Source organism: Salvelinus sp. IW2-2015, linkage group LG4q.1:29, assembly GCF_002910315.2.
Source record: "Salvelinus sp. IW2-2015 linkage group LG4q.1:29, ASM291031v2, whole genome shotgun sequence".
NCBI classification, from domain to species: domain Eukaryota; kingdom Metazoa; phylum Chordata; class Actinopteri; order Salmoniformes; family Salmonidae; genus Salvelinus; species Salvelinus sp. IW2-2015.
In genome coordinates this window covers 6519650-6534056 of record NC_036842.1, presented here as the reverse complement: position 1 = coordinate 6534056, position 14407 = coordinate 6519650, and the positions used below count along the sequence as shown (strand labels likewise).

Here is a 14407-nt window from a genome sequence, read left to right as displayed (position 1 = left end):
ATGAAATGATACTCTAATCAAATTATGGTAATTTGGCTTTTTAGTACTAATGTGGATTGTACTTTGGAAAAAAGCTGCATTATATCACGGGGAAAAAATATTTTTGTTTTACAGAATATGCAAATTGAAAGTATTTTGCTAAAATAACTGTTTTGGAGAAGAAAAAAATCAGATAACAGTAATTACATGAATAAGGATGTTTTGATAAAGAAATAAGTCGATTTCTTTGCTAAAATTTTGTTTTCCCCCATAGTTTCTGGTAATTGATATATGTAAAATATATTGGTAGCTCGAGGTTTCAATGTGAGGTACTAGTCATGTAAAATATATTGGTAGCTTGAGGGTTAATCAGTAAAAACATAATAGTATTACGATTTTCGTGGTAAGTCATGCCAATGAGTCAGTCAAGGTTTTTGTTTTAATAAATTACAGTACCTGAGAAGAAAGAAGAAACCTGCACACTGCTCTTGCTAGTATCACTGCTTTAAATTAAGTTTTAGGTATCGGCCTCAAGGCCTTCGTCAGAGCTTTTGAGAGTGTTCACAATATGCACCCCTATGTAGACATAGCTCAGATGTGCGAGTGCCTTAAGATTATTTTTAAATTACCTAAAGAATAAATCATCACTACCAAAAGAAGTCATTTCAACACATTTAGAAAATCAGACACACAGGTCACATGGTCAGCAAAACCCCCTTGCCTTAACCAAAGATGGTGGTATAGGCCTATACTTCCTCACTATCAGGAATCAAGGTAAGACCCAAGTGCAGACTGTGTGAAGTAACAATGTTGATCGTAACCACAGGGGCAGGCAAACGACAGGTCAAGGCAGGCAGGGGTTGATAATCCAGAGCAGAGGCCAAAGTACAGGACAGAAGGCAAGCTCAGAGACAGGCAGTGGTCAGGCGGGTGGGTACAGGATTGGGACAGGCAACGGTCAWAAACCAGGAGGACGAGAAAAAGCGCCACTAGGGAACAACAGGAGCTGAGACAAAATGCTGGTAGGCTTGAACAAACAAGATGAACTGGCAACATACAGACAGAAAACACAGGTATAAATACACAGGTGATAATGAGGAAGATGGGCGACACCTGGAGGGGGGTGGAGACAAGCACAGGTGAAACAGATCAGAGTGTGACACCTCTTTGGGCCCAATTCAGACTTAGGAAATTGACACCTTTCCTACACACTTCTCAGTAGTTCGTATTCAGACATACCTTACGCAGGTGCGTAACAGGTTTTGCAGGCATGGTTCCTTTGCGCGCGCTGAATAAATGTAATTAAACCGCCGACAACCCTCCCACTCGGGGGGATCCCGAGTGGCGCAGCGGTCTAAGGCACTGCATCTCAGTGCAAGAGGGGTTACTACAGTCCCAGGTTCGATCCCAGGCTGTATCACATCCAGGCTGTATCACAAACCTCGTCCAGGTTTGGCCGGGGTAGGGTCATTGTAAATAAGAATTTGTTCTTAAACACCATGGGACCACGCAGCCGYCATACCGCTCAGGAAGGAGATGCATTCTCTCTCCTAGAGATGAACGTACTTTGGTGCGAAAAGTGCAAATCAATCTCAGAACAACAGCAAAGGACCTTGTGAAGATGCTGGAGGAAACAGGTACAAAAGTATCTATATCCACAGTAAAATGAGTCCTATATCGACATAACCTAAAAGGAAGAAGCCACCCGCCTAAACCGCCATAAAAATGCCAGACTATGGTTTGCAACTGCACATGGGGACAAATATCATACTTAGAAATGTCCTCTGGTATGATGAAACAAAAATGGAACTGTTTGGCCATAATGACCATCATCATGTTTGGAGGAAAAAGTGGGATGCTTGCAAGCCGAAGAACACCATCCCAACCGTGAAGCACGGGGGTGGCAGCATCATGTTGTGGGGGTGCTTTGCTGCAGGAGGGACTGGTGCACTTCACAAAATAGATGGCATCATGAGGCAGGAAAGTTATGTGGAAATATTGAAGCAACATCTCAAGACATCAGTCAAGAAGTTAAAGCGTGGTCGCAAATGGATCTTCCAAATAGACAATGACCCCAAGCATACTTCCAAAGTTGTGGCAAAATGACTTAAGGACAACAAAGTCAAGGTATTGGAGTGGCCATCACAAAGCCCTGACCTCAATCCCATGGAAAATGTATGGGCAGAACTAAAAAAGCGTGTGCGATCAAGGAGGCCTACAAACCTGACTCAGTTACACCAGCTCTGTCAGGAGGAATGGGCCAAAGTTCACCCAACTTATTGTGGGAAGCTTGTGGAAGGCTACACGAAATGCTTGACCCAAGTTAAACAATTTAAAGGCGACGTTATCAAATAATAGTTGAGTATGTAAACTTCTGACCCACTGGGAATGTGATGAAAGAAATAAAAGCTGAAATAAATAATTCTCTCTACTATTATTCTGACATTTCACATTCTTAAAATAAAGTGGTGATCCTAACTGACCTAAGACAGGGAATTTTTACTAGGTTTAAATGTCAGGAATTGTGAAAAACAGAGTTTAAATGTATTTGGCTAAGGTGTATGTAAACTTCCGACTTCAACTGTAGGTATTGGTCTTAAGCCAAAAAAGGAAATTCACATGAGCACCACAATGCCTACTCCACCCATGCTCTTCCAAGGTTTTCCAGCACTGTTGTACTATTTCCAGTCTATTGTACTTCAAACAATGTGTATGCAGGTTGCTTAGGATTCAAACATTCTCAAACAGCCTAATTCATACTCTTAGAAGAGGTGCTCCCACAATAATGTGATTTGTACCGCATATATTTTAAAGTATTGGATTCTTTACACAACACACTAATCCCTGCCTGTATTTCCTTAGACATTTTTATTTAGCAATACATGTCATTGACAAAATTTTAAAAATCATATCATATTGTTTGGTCAGTAGGTGCCCAAAATAACAAGTAGGAGCCCAACATTCTGACCTTAAAAAACCAGTCAGGAACTATTGAAAATAATAGATTAACTTTATATCATTTACATTTTTTCTCATTCCATCACTGCTGCTCTTACAATCTTGCTCTTGCTGTAGCCTTTTAGATAATACTCAAAACCACATAAGAACATATTTCTTACATTTTAGTAGACASTCTTATCCAGAGCAACTAGGGTTAAGTGCCTTGGCACTTAATGGCACATTAACAGATTTTTGACCTAGTCAGCATGGGGAATTGAACCACTAACCTTTTGGTTAATGGCCCAACGCGCTCAACCACTAGGCTACTTGCCACTCTTTCAATTCATCTGAAGGCTCTATCAACAAACTGAAAAAGCAACACAAAGCAAGTTTCAAAACAGTTCAGATATGCCAATAGAATCTGGTCTTTGATTCTTGCAAACCATTGGCTCTCAGCGGTCACCTGTGGCTCCATTTCAAAGTTCAAAGTTTAAATCAGCATCTTGTTGTGAAACCCCCGTCAGACATTTTGTCCAAAGTTGCGTAACAAAATCATGTAAACCCGGCCCAATGAACTCATCTTACCTAACTGTGTTCGTCATTAGCTTTCGTCATTGTTTTTGCACACAAGGTTTGCATAAAATGGCATCCTATTTCCTATATAGTCCACTACTTTTGACCAGGCCCATAGAGATCTGGTCAAAAGTAATGCACTGTGTAGGTATTAGGGTGTCATTTCAGACACACAAGAAAATACATCTTTAGAGCAACAAACAGAACCCAATGGATTGAACTATGAACTGCACTTTAGACTCAGCTATTCTCAGGAACATGTACATAAAGCATGCTTACCTTAAAGGGCTGATAGCCAGAAGCTCATAAAAGAGTTAAAAGGAAATGGATTTATCAGTGTTCATGATAATCTAGGCTGTTAAACCAATGTGCTGACCGCTATGTAATTTGACCACAACAAATTTTACGAATTGAATCATTTTTTAAATAAGTGTAGCCTACCATGCATTGAAAAAACATGTTGTAGTGGTCTTTATGGAAGATGCTATCACCTTTCCATTTTTTTGGCTACATGATTTATCAACTGGTTTCTCTCTGGTCTCAGGTATCTTTCATTCCTTGTCAGACTGATTTCCTAAGACCAAAGGACATATAAGAGACCACCAGAGATTCTAAATATCTAAAACCAGCTGCAGAATAGTTTCTCTCATAACTCATCATCCTTGTTTCACTCCAAATGTCGTACAATTATTTGAGTTACTTCATCAGTCCACTGGTAGCCTTCCACTGCATTGTAGGCCAGGCCTACAGACTAGTACATGTTCACACATTATTATATTTCATGGTTTGCACTAAATGTAGTTCTCTCATTCAAAATTAATAGTGATCTAGCTGCACACTATCTGCATTCTCCGTGTAATCTATTTATTGATAAGGCACCCAATAGATGTCCTACATATCATGCAGAGAGCAGACAGTGCTTTTCAAAACAAGTTTAGGGCCTACAGTCTGGTTCCATTTCAGCCAGCACCACTTACCAGTCCTTTCAGATATGTGAAATCACCGAAACGGGTTAGAGTGAGGGGGGTCAAGTAACTGGTTGGAACCGGGCCAACATCACTGGAACATTTGTGAGAACCTGTTTATTATCTGTGAACTTTGCCCTCACTAACCTGCTCAGCCACATGTGTTCTCAACCTCGTCCCTCCCTTTGAAAGGCCAACTGTGATTGGTTCAAACAACTGCACACCCCCGCCTCTCCCGCTCTGTCGGCTCTTTAGTTATATTTTAACTTTAGGGTGATACACTGAGGAACTCACCTGTCCTGGTCCCCTCTCATGCTCGAGAACCTGTACAGCCTTCTAAGTCGCCATGTCTGACCGAGGCTCATTTGACACTAATGTCGTTACCCTCACGAGATTCGTGCTGGAGGAGGGAAGGAAGGCGAAGGGAACGGGAGAACTGACAACCCTCCTCAACTCCATCTGCACAGCGGTCAAAGCCATCTCCACCGCCGTCAGGAAAGCTGGGATTGCCAACCTGTAAGTGTTGCTGCATGCAACAAGTGATATTGTCAGTGATCATGTTCGTTTGTAGTCTAAATGACACATTTATCATCTGAGCGGAGGAGGACGATAAGTAAGCATTTCACTGTTAATCCACACCTATTGTTTACGAAGCATGTGACGAATAAAATTGAATTTGAAGTATTTCATAACCTATCAACAGTGATTTTGCTGAATTTGGTCTCAGGTATCTCAGGTACAACCAACCATGCACCGGGGCAGGGAGACTAAAATATAATATTTACATTGTGCCTGACTGTCCATCTAATCTGTTGGCCCTAATACCGTTGTCAACCTCGACTCAGGTCAATGTCCACACGAAATGCATACTTGTATGTTGTTATTTTCATGCAAGCCAAGGCTATTGGAATAAGGTAGGCTACTCACAAATCATGCATGTTTTTCCTCGTGAGACATGCCTATTGTCTTCATTAGGAGGAAGTAGGCCTATTACCTGTTTATCAGGCATTTCTATGTGCCCTGTGCGTTCGATCAGAGACTGCATTCCACACTGACACAAAGCAGTGGCCACTTCAATGCCATCCGGAGGGGATGGCAGACGTTTTTATGGGTTCCCAACCAACTGTGCTATTTTGTGTTTTTCCCGCATTGTTTGTAACCTATTTTGTACATCATGTTGTTGCTACCATCTCTTATGACCGAAAAGAGTTTACCTAAATTACACCTACAAATTACCTTGACTAACCTGCCTTGGTACCAGTACCCGTTGTGTATATAGCCTCGTTATTGTTATTTAATTGTTACTTTTTACTTTATTTAGTAATTATTTTCTTAACTCTATTTCTTGAACTGCATTGTTGGTTAAGGTCTTGTAAGTAAACATTTTACGGTAAGGTATGTGACAAATAAAAATGTGATTTGATTATTTAAATACATTACGCCCTGTCCTTGTCTCTCCCTCCCTCCCCTCAACTGTATGACAGAGATGGGCCTAGTGATGTTACTGCTCTCACATGTCTGCCCCCTGTTCCTCTCTCACTGCCCTCACCCTCTCTCCTTCTCTCCCTCACCTGTCCTTCTCTCCCTCACCTCTCCTTCTCTCCCTCACCTGTTCTTCTCTCCCTCTGTTCCTCCCTCCAGCTATGGCATTGCTGGGAGCACCAACGTCACAGGTGACCAGGTAAAGAAGCTAGATGTTCTGTCCAACGACCTGGTCATCAACATGATTAAGTCCTCCTTCACCTCCTGTGTCCTGGTGTCAGAGGAGAACGAGAGGGCCCTCATCGTGGAACCAGAGAAACAGGTGCGTGTGTGTGTGTGGGACGGGGGAGTGCATGTGTGTGTGGCCCAGATTGAAGTTGGGATCTTCTTGTGACATCAATGTGACAATGTCCTTTTTATTTCTCTCGCAGGGAAAATATATTGTGTGCTTCGACCCACTTGATGGCTCGTCAAACATTGACTGTCTTGTATCAATTGGAACAATTTTTGCCATCTACAGAAAGGTTGGTGTTTGTTTTGTTTCTGGTGTTTTTTCTATGATTCCACTATGGCCCAAACATCCATTCTGTTTTAGCCTAAGACATTCTGTAACATTCCCAGACATTCTGTTTCCTTCTCAGACACGTTGTTTGTCTCAGTCACACCATAGTGCCAATTTCTACTGTAGTTAGTCTGTTCCACTGTTCTTCTGTTATTTTCGGTAATAACTATCCTCATGTTTGTCTCTCAGACGACAGACGATGAGCCCAATGAGAAGGACGCACTGCAGTCTGGACGTCACATTGTTGCCGCCGGTTACGCCCTCTACGGCAGTGCCACCATGATGGTACTCTCTACAGGACAAGGGGTCAACTGCTTCATGCTGGACCCTGTAAGTTCCAAATCAAAATTAAAGGACAAGTTTACCCAAAATCCAGAAGCTCCAAAGTGATTCCATACATTGAAACTAGTTCAGTGGAGTTTGCCCTCTCCCCCTCTCTGTCCCAGGAGTGCTGAACAGAGACAACTTCACTGAACGAGTTTCAATGTATGGAATCACTTTGGAGTTTCTGGATTTTGGGTAAACTTTGATGTTTAAAAGTGCGTTTAAAATAGCAACACACTACAGTAAAACAGCAATAAAAGAACATGAAAACACAAATGACAACTAAATCCAATGGTCCCTGAAGTTGCTCAGTCCTTGCTCCGTCTGTTTAGTCCATCGGGGAGTTCATCCTAACAGACAAGGATGTGAAGATCAAGAAGAGAGGAAAGATCTACAGTCTAAACGAAGGTTATGCTCAGCACTTCTACCYAGACGTCACAGAGTACCTGAAGAAAAAGAAATACCCAGAGGTAATTCATTAACTATAAACCTGAAAGGGCAGAGGGCATAAGTTTTACACTGTAATCCTGAAACATTAACTCTTTGGGTACTATTAAGTGACCAATAAAATTACTGAAATGCCTGATATGTGGTTGTCTTACCTACATTTTTAAATGCCCCTATTGTAAGTCGCACAAAAAAAAAGAGCGTTGGCTAAATAAAGAAAATATAAAATGACAGAATATCTGGGACTAAAACTGAAGTGACTACTTCAGTTATTGAATTATTTCTAACTTTATATTGCTTTTTGTTTCCAGGATGGCAGTGCCCCCTATGGTGGGCGTTATGTTGGTTCAATGGTGGCTGATGTGCACAGGACTTTGGTGTACGGAGGCATCTTCTTATACCCCGCCAATGTCAAGAGCCCCAAGGGCAAGGTGAATCAGACAGAGCACTTCAGTTCATATAAATTAATATCTACTCCAAAAGAGGGCTGGCTGTGTCCAAGAGAGATGGGCAATGTAACGATCAATGAGACAAGTTTATTCAAGTGTAGGATGAACGAGGCCTTTTCTCAGTACATTGACGTGACTAACCATTGTCTCTCTTCCACCCCACCCTGTGTAGCTGAGGCTGCTGTACGAGTGCAACCCCATGTCGTTTATCATCGAGCAGGCTGGAGGCATGGCCACCACGGGGGAGATGAACGTGCTGGACATCCAGCCAGAGAACATCCACCAGCGGGTTCCTGTCGTCCTGGGCTCCCCTGAAGACGTCCAGGAGTACATCGCCATCTACAAGAAGACACGCATGTGAGACAGMGCTGGAACCTTCTCTGGATCCATCATGACCTGCTTTTGTCCACGAGGGTCGACCTTTGACCCTAAGCTAGTAATCTTTGCATCATATGGATGGAGCTGTGGATATACAGTACAAGTCAAAAGTTTGGACACCTACTCATTCAAGTGTTTATCTAGATTTTTTTCTTCTATTTTCTACATTGTAGAATAATAGTGACGACATCAAAACTATGAAATAACAAATATGGAATCATTTAGTAACCAAAAAAGAGTGAAACAAATCAAAATATATTTTAGATTCTTCAAAGTAGCCACCCTTTGCCTTGATGACAGCTTTGCACACTCTTGGCATTCTCTCAACCAGCTTCATGAGGAATGCTTTACCAACAATCTTGAAGGAGTTCCCACATATGCTGAGCACTTGTTGGTCGCTTTTCCTTCATTCTGCAGTCCAACTCATCGCAAACCATCTCAATTGGGTTGAGGTTGGGTGATTGTGGAGGCCAGATCATCTGATGCAGCACTCCATCACTCTCCTTGGTCAAATAGCCCTTACACAGCCTGGAGGTGTGTTTTGGGTCATTGTCCTGTTGAAAGCAAATTATAGTCCCACCAAGTGCAAACCAGATGGGATGGTGTATCACTGCAGAATGCTGTGGTAGCCAAGCTGGTTAAGTGTACCTTGAATTCTAAATAAATCACTGACAGTGTCACCAGCAAAGCACCATAACACCTCCTCCTCCATGCTTCACGGTGGAAACTACACATGCGGAGATAATTCGTTCAACTACTCTGCGTCTCACAAAGACACGGCGGTTGAAACCAAAAATCTAAAATTTGGACTCATCAGACCAAGGACAGATTTCCACCGGTTTAATGTCCATTGCTTGTTTTTTTTGGTCCAAGCAAATCTCACATCTCTTCTTCTTATTGGTGTCCTTTAGTAGTGGTTTCTTTGCAGCAAGTAGACCATGAAGGCCTGATTCTGTCCTCTGAACCGTTGATGTTGAGATGTGTCTGTTACTTGAACTCTGTGAAGCTTTTATTTGGGCTGCAGTCTGAGGTGCAGTTAATTCTAATGAATTTATACTCTGCAGCAGAGGTAACTCTGGGTCTTCCTTTCCTGTGGCGGTCCTCATGAGAGCCAGTTTCATCATAGTGCTTGATTAATTTTTGCGACTGCCCTTGAAGAAACTTTAAAAGTTCTTGAAATTTTCCTGATTGGCTGACCTTCATGTCTTAAAGTAATGATGGACTGTTGTTTCTCTTTGCTTATTTGAGATGTTCTTGCCATAATATGTACTTGGTCTTTTATCAAATAGGGCTACCTTCTGTATACCTTGTCACAACACAACCGATTGGCTCAAACGCATTAAGAAGGAAATAAATTCCACAAATTAACTTTTAACAAGGCAGACCTGTTAATTGAAATGCATTCCAGGTGACTTTCTCATGATGCTGGTTGAGAGAATGCCAAGMGTGTGCAAAGCTGTCATCAGCTTTGCAAAGGGTGGCTACTTTGAAGAACCTGAAATATAAAATATATTTTGATTTGTTTACTACTTTCTTGTTTGTTATTTCATAGTTTTGATGTCTTCACTATTCTACAATGTAGAAAATAGTAAAAATAAAGTAAAACCCTAGAATGAGTAGGGTGTGTCAACCTTTGACTGGTACTGTATATATTTAATGGAATATATCATACCCAGTTGTTTAGAAGTCGAGGTGATTTGTTGATTAGATAATCGGTGCAGTGCTTTCCTCCAGCTGATCCTTGTGAACAAGCAGAGTAGTATTTTACCTCCACAGACCTGACCATCTGACCAACCAGGTCTGGGACCAAAGACACTGGAGGGGGAAAGAGTATAGGGGAAGTCAGTCAGAGATCCTAAGGTTCATCTCAGTAGTCTGAAGTGGCTTTTGCTTCTCTTTTCCTCTCCTTCTACTTTCATCCGACAAGGTCGGAGATGGGTGAGAGAGGGGAGGAAGCCTGTTTAAATTATTATGACGCCTCCCACGTGTCTTACAGTGAACCAAGATTCATTTGGATCACTAAACTGAGGGACCAACCCCCTCATAGACCAAATATAACCTCAGTCTCCCCCTCCTAATGGAGGGTTGTTGTGTCATTTGCACTGGTTGACCTGAAGGATGTTTTGAATAAAACCCAATGTACAAATCCCTCCACTTGTTGTCCATATGTTGTTGAATCACCAGCAGGGGGAGGTGTTACTCCTTCAGTGGCCTAGCTCAATACAGTGTGTCAAACCATGAGAGACGTTTATTAGTGTTATTTAGATGGAAGAGGTGAGCTAAATGCGCTATAGCTTTCACTTACCGGTTCACTTCCATTCTCACGGTCTCTGCCACATTGATCGTAGGGAGAGCATCCACTTTTAGAAGCAACTTCTTGCTGAAGCCCTCTTTCCATTGTTGATAGCCGTGGAAGATTTCAGGGTTGAAATGTGCCCCGCAGATTGACGAGTAGACGCCCAATTTGCCCACCTCATTCTTACAAATGTATCCCACTTTTTACAAAGTTTTTCATTCATCGTGTGACGCTGACTGCGGGGCGTTGTGGAACTGTTTCCAAAGTTTTAGAACAGCATTATAACATTGATTATAATGTTATAATTGATTTAAGAGTTAGTAATTTGGGTATGTTTTCTAAGTTACTATTATACTGTATGTGTTTCTGGCATTGAGAAATATAGGTTCTACACTGCTATTAAGCCTCCTGCTTTGGGTTGGATGTGTCAATGTGTAGTTCATACATGGATAATCTATGATCAGAATTACTGTCTTACCTCAATTAGCCACAAAGCCCCTAGTTTGAAAACAACTATTTTTCTGGAAGCAGTGCTGCACCATTTCCCCTACATTTTCCACATGGGCCAGCCGCCTAGCAATTTGAGTTCTAGCCAATGAGCTTCAGCCTGTCGCCATTTGAGTGACAGTTAGCAAGATGCACACAGCAGAGAGAGAGAATAATGACATGGTGCACAAATCTGCACATATGTAACGAAGTAAGCCATTTTCTGGGACCAATTTTTGACTCTTGAGCGCTACTTTCAGAACTACTAGCTAAACAGTATACAAAAGTACTACAGAATCTCTTTAATCCTTTAAGATCAGTCAATACTTGGTAACACACCCTTTTAAGGGGTCCTTGTTACAGTGTAATAACAAGTATTGTAGTTAACTGGAACAACTCATAGTTACAGTGTTATAACTGTAACTACCAGTTATAAATGTAACTGGTAGTATTGTAATTACAGAAATGTAACAATGAATGCTTGTTACCATGCTTGTTACAAATGGGCAGGTTTTCACTAAATTCACCAAATTAGTGTTAGGCTTCTTCTCAGCTGCATCCGATTCATTAACAACTGTGACAAAGTTTGAGATCCCTTGTGGATGCGCTAAGTGTCTGAGAGATTATAGCTTATGCTATAATAGGCTCAAATTACTTACCCATGAATGTGCACTGTTTAAAATATATCTCCAGTCAACTTTGTTTCTAGCACTTGTCCCCAAAATGAAGCGTACCATCTGGGTTAACTTGGTTGAGCTCACGGAAACAGATGTAGTACGAGTGTCATCTCAGATGAGGAATAAGACACATTTAAAAATAAATAAACACACTCGTACATCAGAGTACGTGTAATATCTGCATTAGTACAATGTAATTACTAGTTGTTACACAGGATTGTTACACAGGATTTAGCTAGTTAAAATGAATTGTATCTTAATAAGCACTTACTTGTAAGAATGGCGCTGGAGGGGATGGCGCCGGAGGGATGGCCGACGTTTTATGTGGTCCTAACCAATTACAACATTTTGTATTTTTTTTCGCGTTTGTCATTTAAAAAAAAAAAGTATTTTGTACATAATGTTACTGCTACTGTCTCTTATGAATGAAAATAACTTCTGGACATCAGAACAGCGATTACCCACCTCGAACTGGAAGAAAATAATGTTTTTAACGAGTCCGACGCGAAAGATATACTGCTTTCTCGGGAACGGGCCTAAATCCCTGTCATTTGCGTGAAGAAAAGATGGAAAAAAAGGGGGTGGAGGTTGGGCTGCCTTCTGAGAATTCATAGGCGAGTGAGTAAACTCTGCCATCTGTTCTATTGACCAACGAGCATTGGAGAAACAAAACGGATGACCTACGATCAAGATTATATTACCAACGGGACATTAAAAACGAATATCTTACGTTTCACYGAGTCGTGGCTGAACGACGACATGGATAATATAGAGCTGGCGGGATTTTCCATGTACCAGCAGGACAGAGAAGCTACGTCTGGTAAGACGAGGGGCGGGGGTGTGTGTCTATTTGTCAATAACAGCTGGTGCACGATGTCTAATATTAAAGAAGTCTTGAGGTATTGCTCGCCTGAGGTAGAGTACCTTATGATAAGCTGTAGACCACACTATCTACCAAGAGAGTTCTCATCTATATTATTCGTAGCCGTCTCTTTACCACCACAAACCGATGCTGGCACTAAGAGAGCACTCATCGAGCTGTATAAGGCCATAAGCAAACAGGAAAATGCTCATCCAGAAGTGACGCTCCTAGTGGCCGGGGACTTTAATGCAGGCAAACTTAAATCAGTTTTACCTCATTTCTTCCAGCATGTCACATGTGCAACCAGAGGGAAAAAAACTCTAGATCACCTTTACTCCACACACAGAGATGCATATAAAGCTCTCCCTCGCCCTCCATTTGGCAAATCTGACCATAGTTCTATCCTCCTGATTCCTGCTTACAATCAAAATCTAAAGCAGGAAGTACCAGTGACACGCTCAATACAGAAGTGGTCAGATGACGCAGATGCTATGCTACAGGACTGTTTTGCTAGCACAGACATCAAATGGCATTGAGGAGTATACCACCTCAGTCATTGGCTTCATCAATAAGTGCATCAACAACGTCGTCCCCACTGCGACCATACGTACATTTTCCAACTAGAAGCCATGGATTACAGGCAACATCAGCATCGAGCTAAAGGCTAGAGCTATCGCTTTCAAGAAGCGGGATACTAATCCGGACGATTATAAGAAATCCCGCTATGCCCTCAGATGAACCATCAAACAAGCAAAGTGTCAATACAGGATTAAGATTTAATCCTAATAGACCGGCTCTGACGCTCTTCGGATGTGGCAGGGCTTGAAAACTATTACGGACTACAAAGTGAAACCCAGCAGCGAGCTACCCAGTGACCAGACGAGCCAAATGCCTTTAATCCTCACTTCGACGCAAGCAACACTGAAGCATGCATGAGAGCACCAGCTGTTCTGGACGACTGTGTGATAACGCTCTCGGTTGCCGATGTGAGCAAGACCTTTAAACAGGTCAACATTCACAAAGCCGCGTGGCCAGACGGATTACCAGAACGTGTACTCAAAGCATGCGCAGACCAACTGGCAAGTGTCTTCACTGACATTTTCAACCTCTCCCTGACCGAGTCTGAAATACCTGCATGTTTCAAGCAGACCACCAACTGGATCCTAGACTTCCTGACGGGCCGCCCCCAGTTGGTAAGGGTAGGCAACAACACGTCTGCTATGCTGATCCGCAACACAGAGGCCCCTCTGGATTGTGTGCTTTGTCCCCTCCTGTATTCCTTGTTCACCCACGACTGTGTGGCCGAACATGACTCCAACACCATCATTTAGTTTGCTGACAACACAACAGTGGTAGGCCTGAACACCGACAACGATCAGACAACCTATAGAGAGGAGGTCAGAGACCTGGCAATGTGGAGCCAGGACAACAACCTCTCCCTTAATGTGAGCAAGACAAAGAGCTGATTGTGGACTACAGGCAAAGGCAGGCTGAACAGGCCCCCATTAACAATCGACAGGGCTGTAGTGGAGAGGGTCGAGAGTTTCAAATTCCTTGGTGTCAACATCACCAAGACAGTCGTGAAAAGGACACGCCAACACCTTTTACCACTCAGGAGACTCATTTGGCATGCGTCCCCAGATCCTCAAAAGGTTCTACAGCTGCACCATGGATAGCATCCTGACCGGTTACATCACTGCCTGGTATGGTAACTGCTCAGCATCTGACCGTAAGGTGCTACAAAGGGTAGTGCGTATGGCCAAGTACATCACTGGGGCCAAGATTCTTGCCATCCAGGACCTACAGTGGGGAGAACAAGTATTTGATACACTGCCGATTTTGCAGGTTTTCCTACTTACAAAGCATGTAGAGGTCTGTAATTTTTATCATAGGTACACTTCAACTATGAGAGACGGAATCTAAAACAAAAATCCAGAAAATCACATTGTATGATTTTTAAGTAATTAATTTGCATTTTATTGCATGA

At 42.3% G+C, this 14407-nt stretch overlaps 1 protein-coding gene and 1 long non-coding RNA gene across 2 annotated transcripts in view; both read left to right on the top strand.

The window, feature by feature from the left end:
- The window catches only part of LOC139025634 (uncharacterized), a 226818-nt gene that overhangs the window by 32529 nt on the left and 179882 nt on the right, over window positions 1–14407 (top strand). The gene's annotated exons all lie outside the window — the stretch shown is intronic.
- On the top strand, window positions 4711–8604 carry LOC111961314 (fructose-1,6-bisphosphatase 1). The gene is made up of 7 exons (XM_023983485.3): window positions 4711–4973; window positions 6099–6261; window positions 6371–6463; window positions 6691–6831; window positions 7158–7295; window positions 7584–7703; window positions 7894–8604. The coding sequence occupies exons 1-7, from the start codon at window positions 4804–4806 to the stop codon at window positions 8080–8082; spliced, it is 1014 nt and encodes a 337-aa protein (XP_023839253.1). The 5' UTR covers window positions 4711–4803; the 3' UTR covers window positions 8083–8604.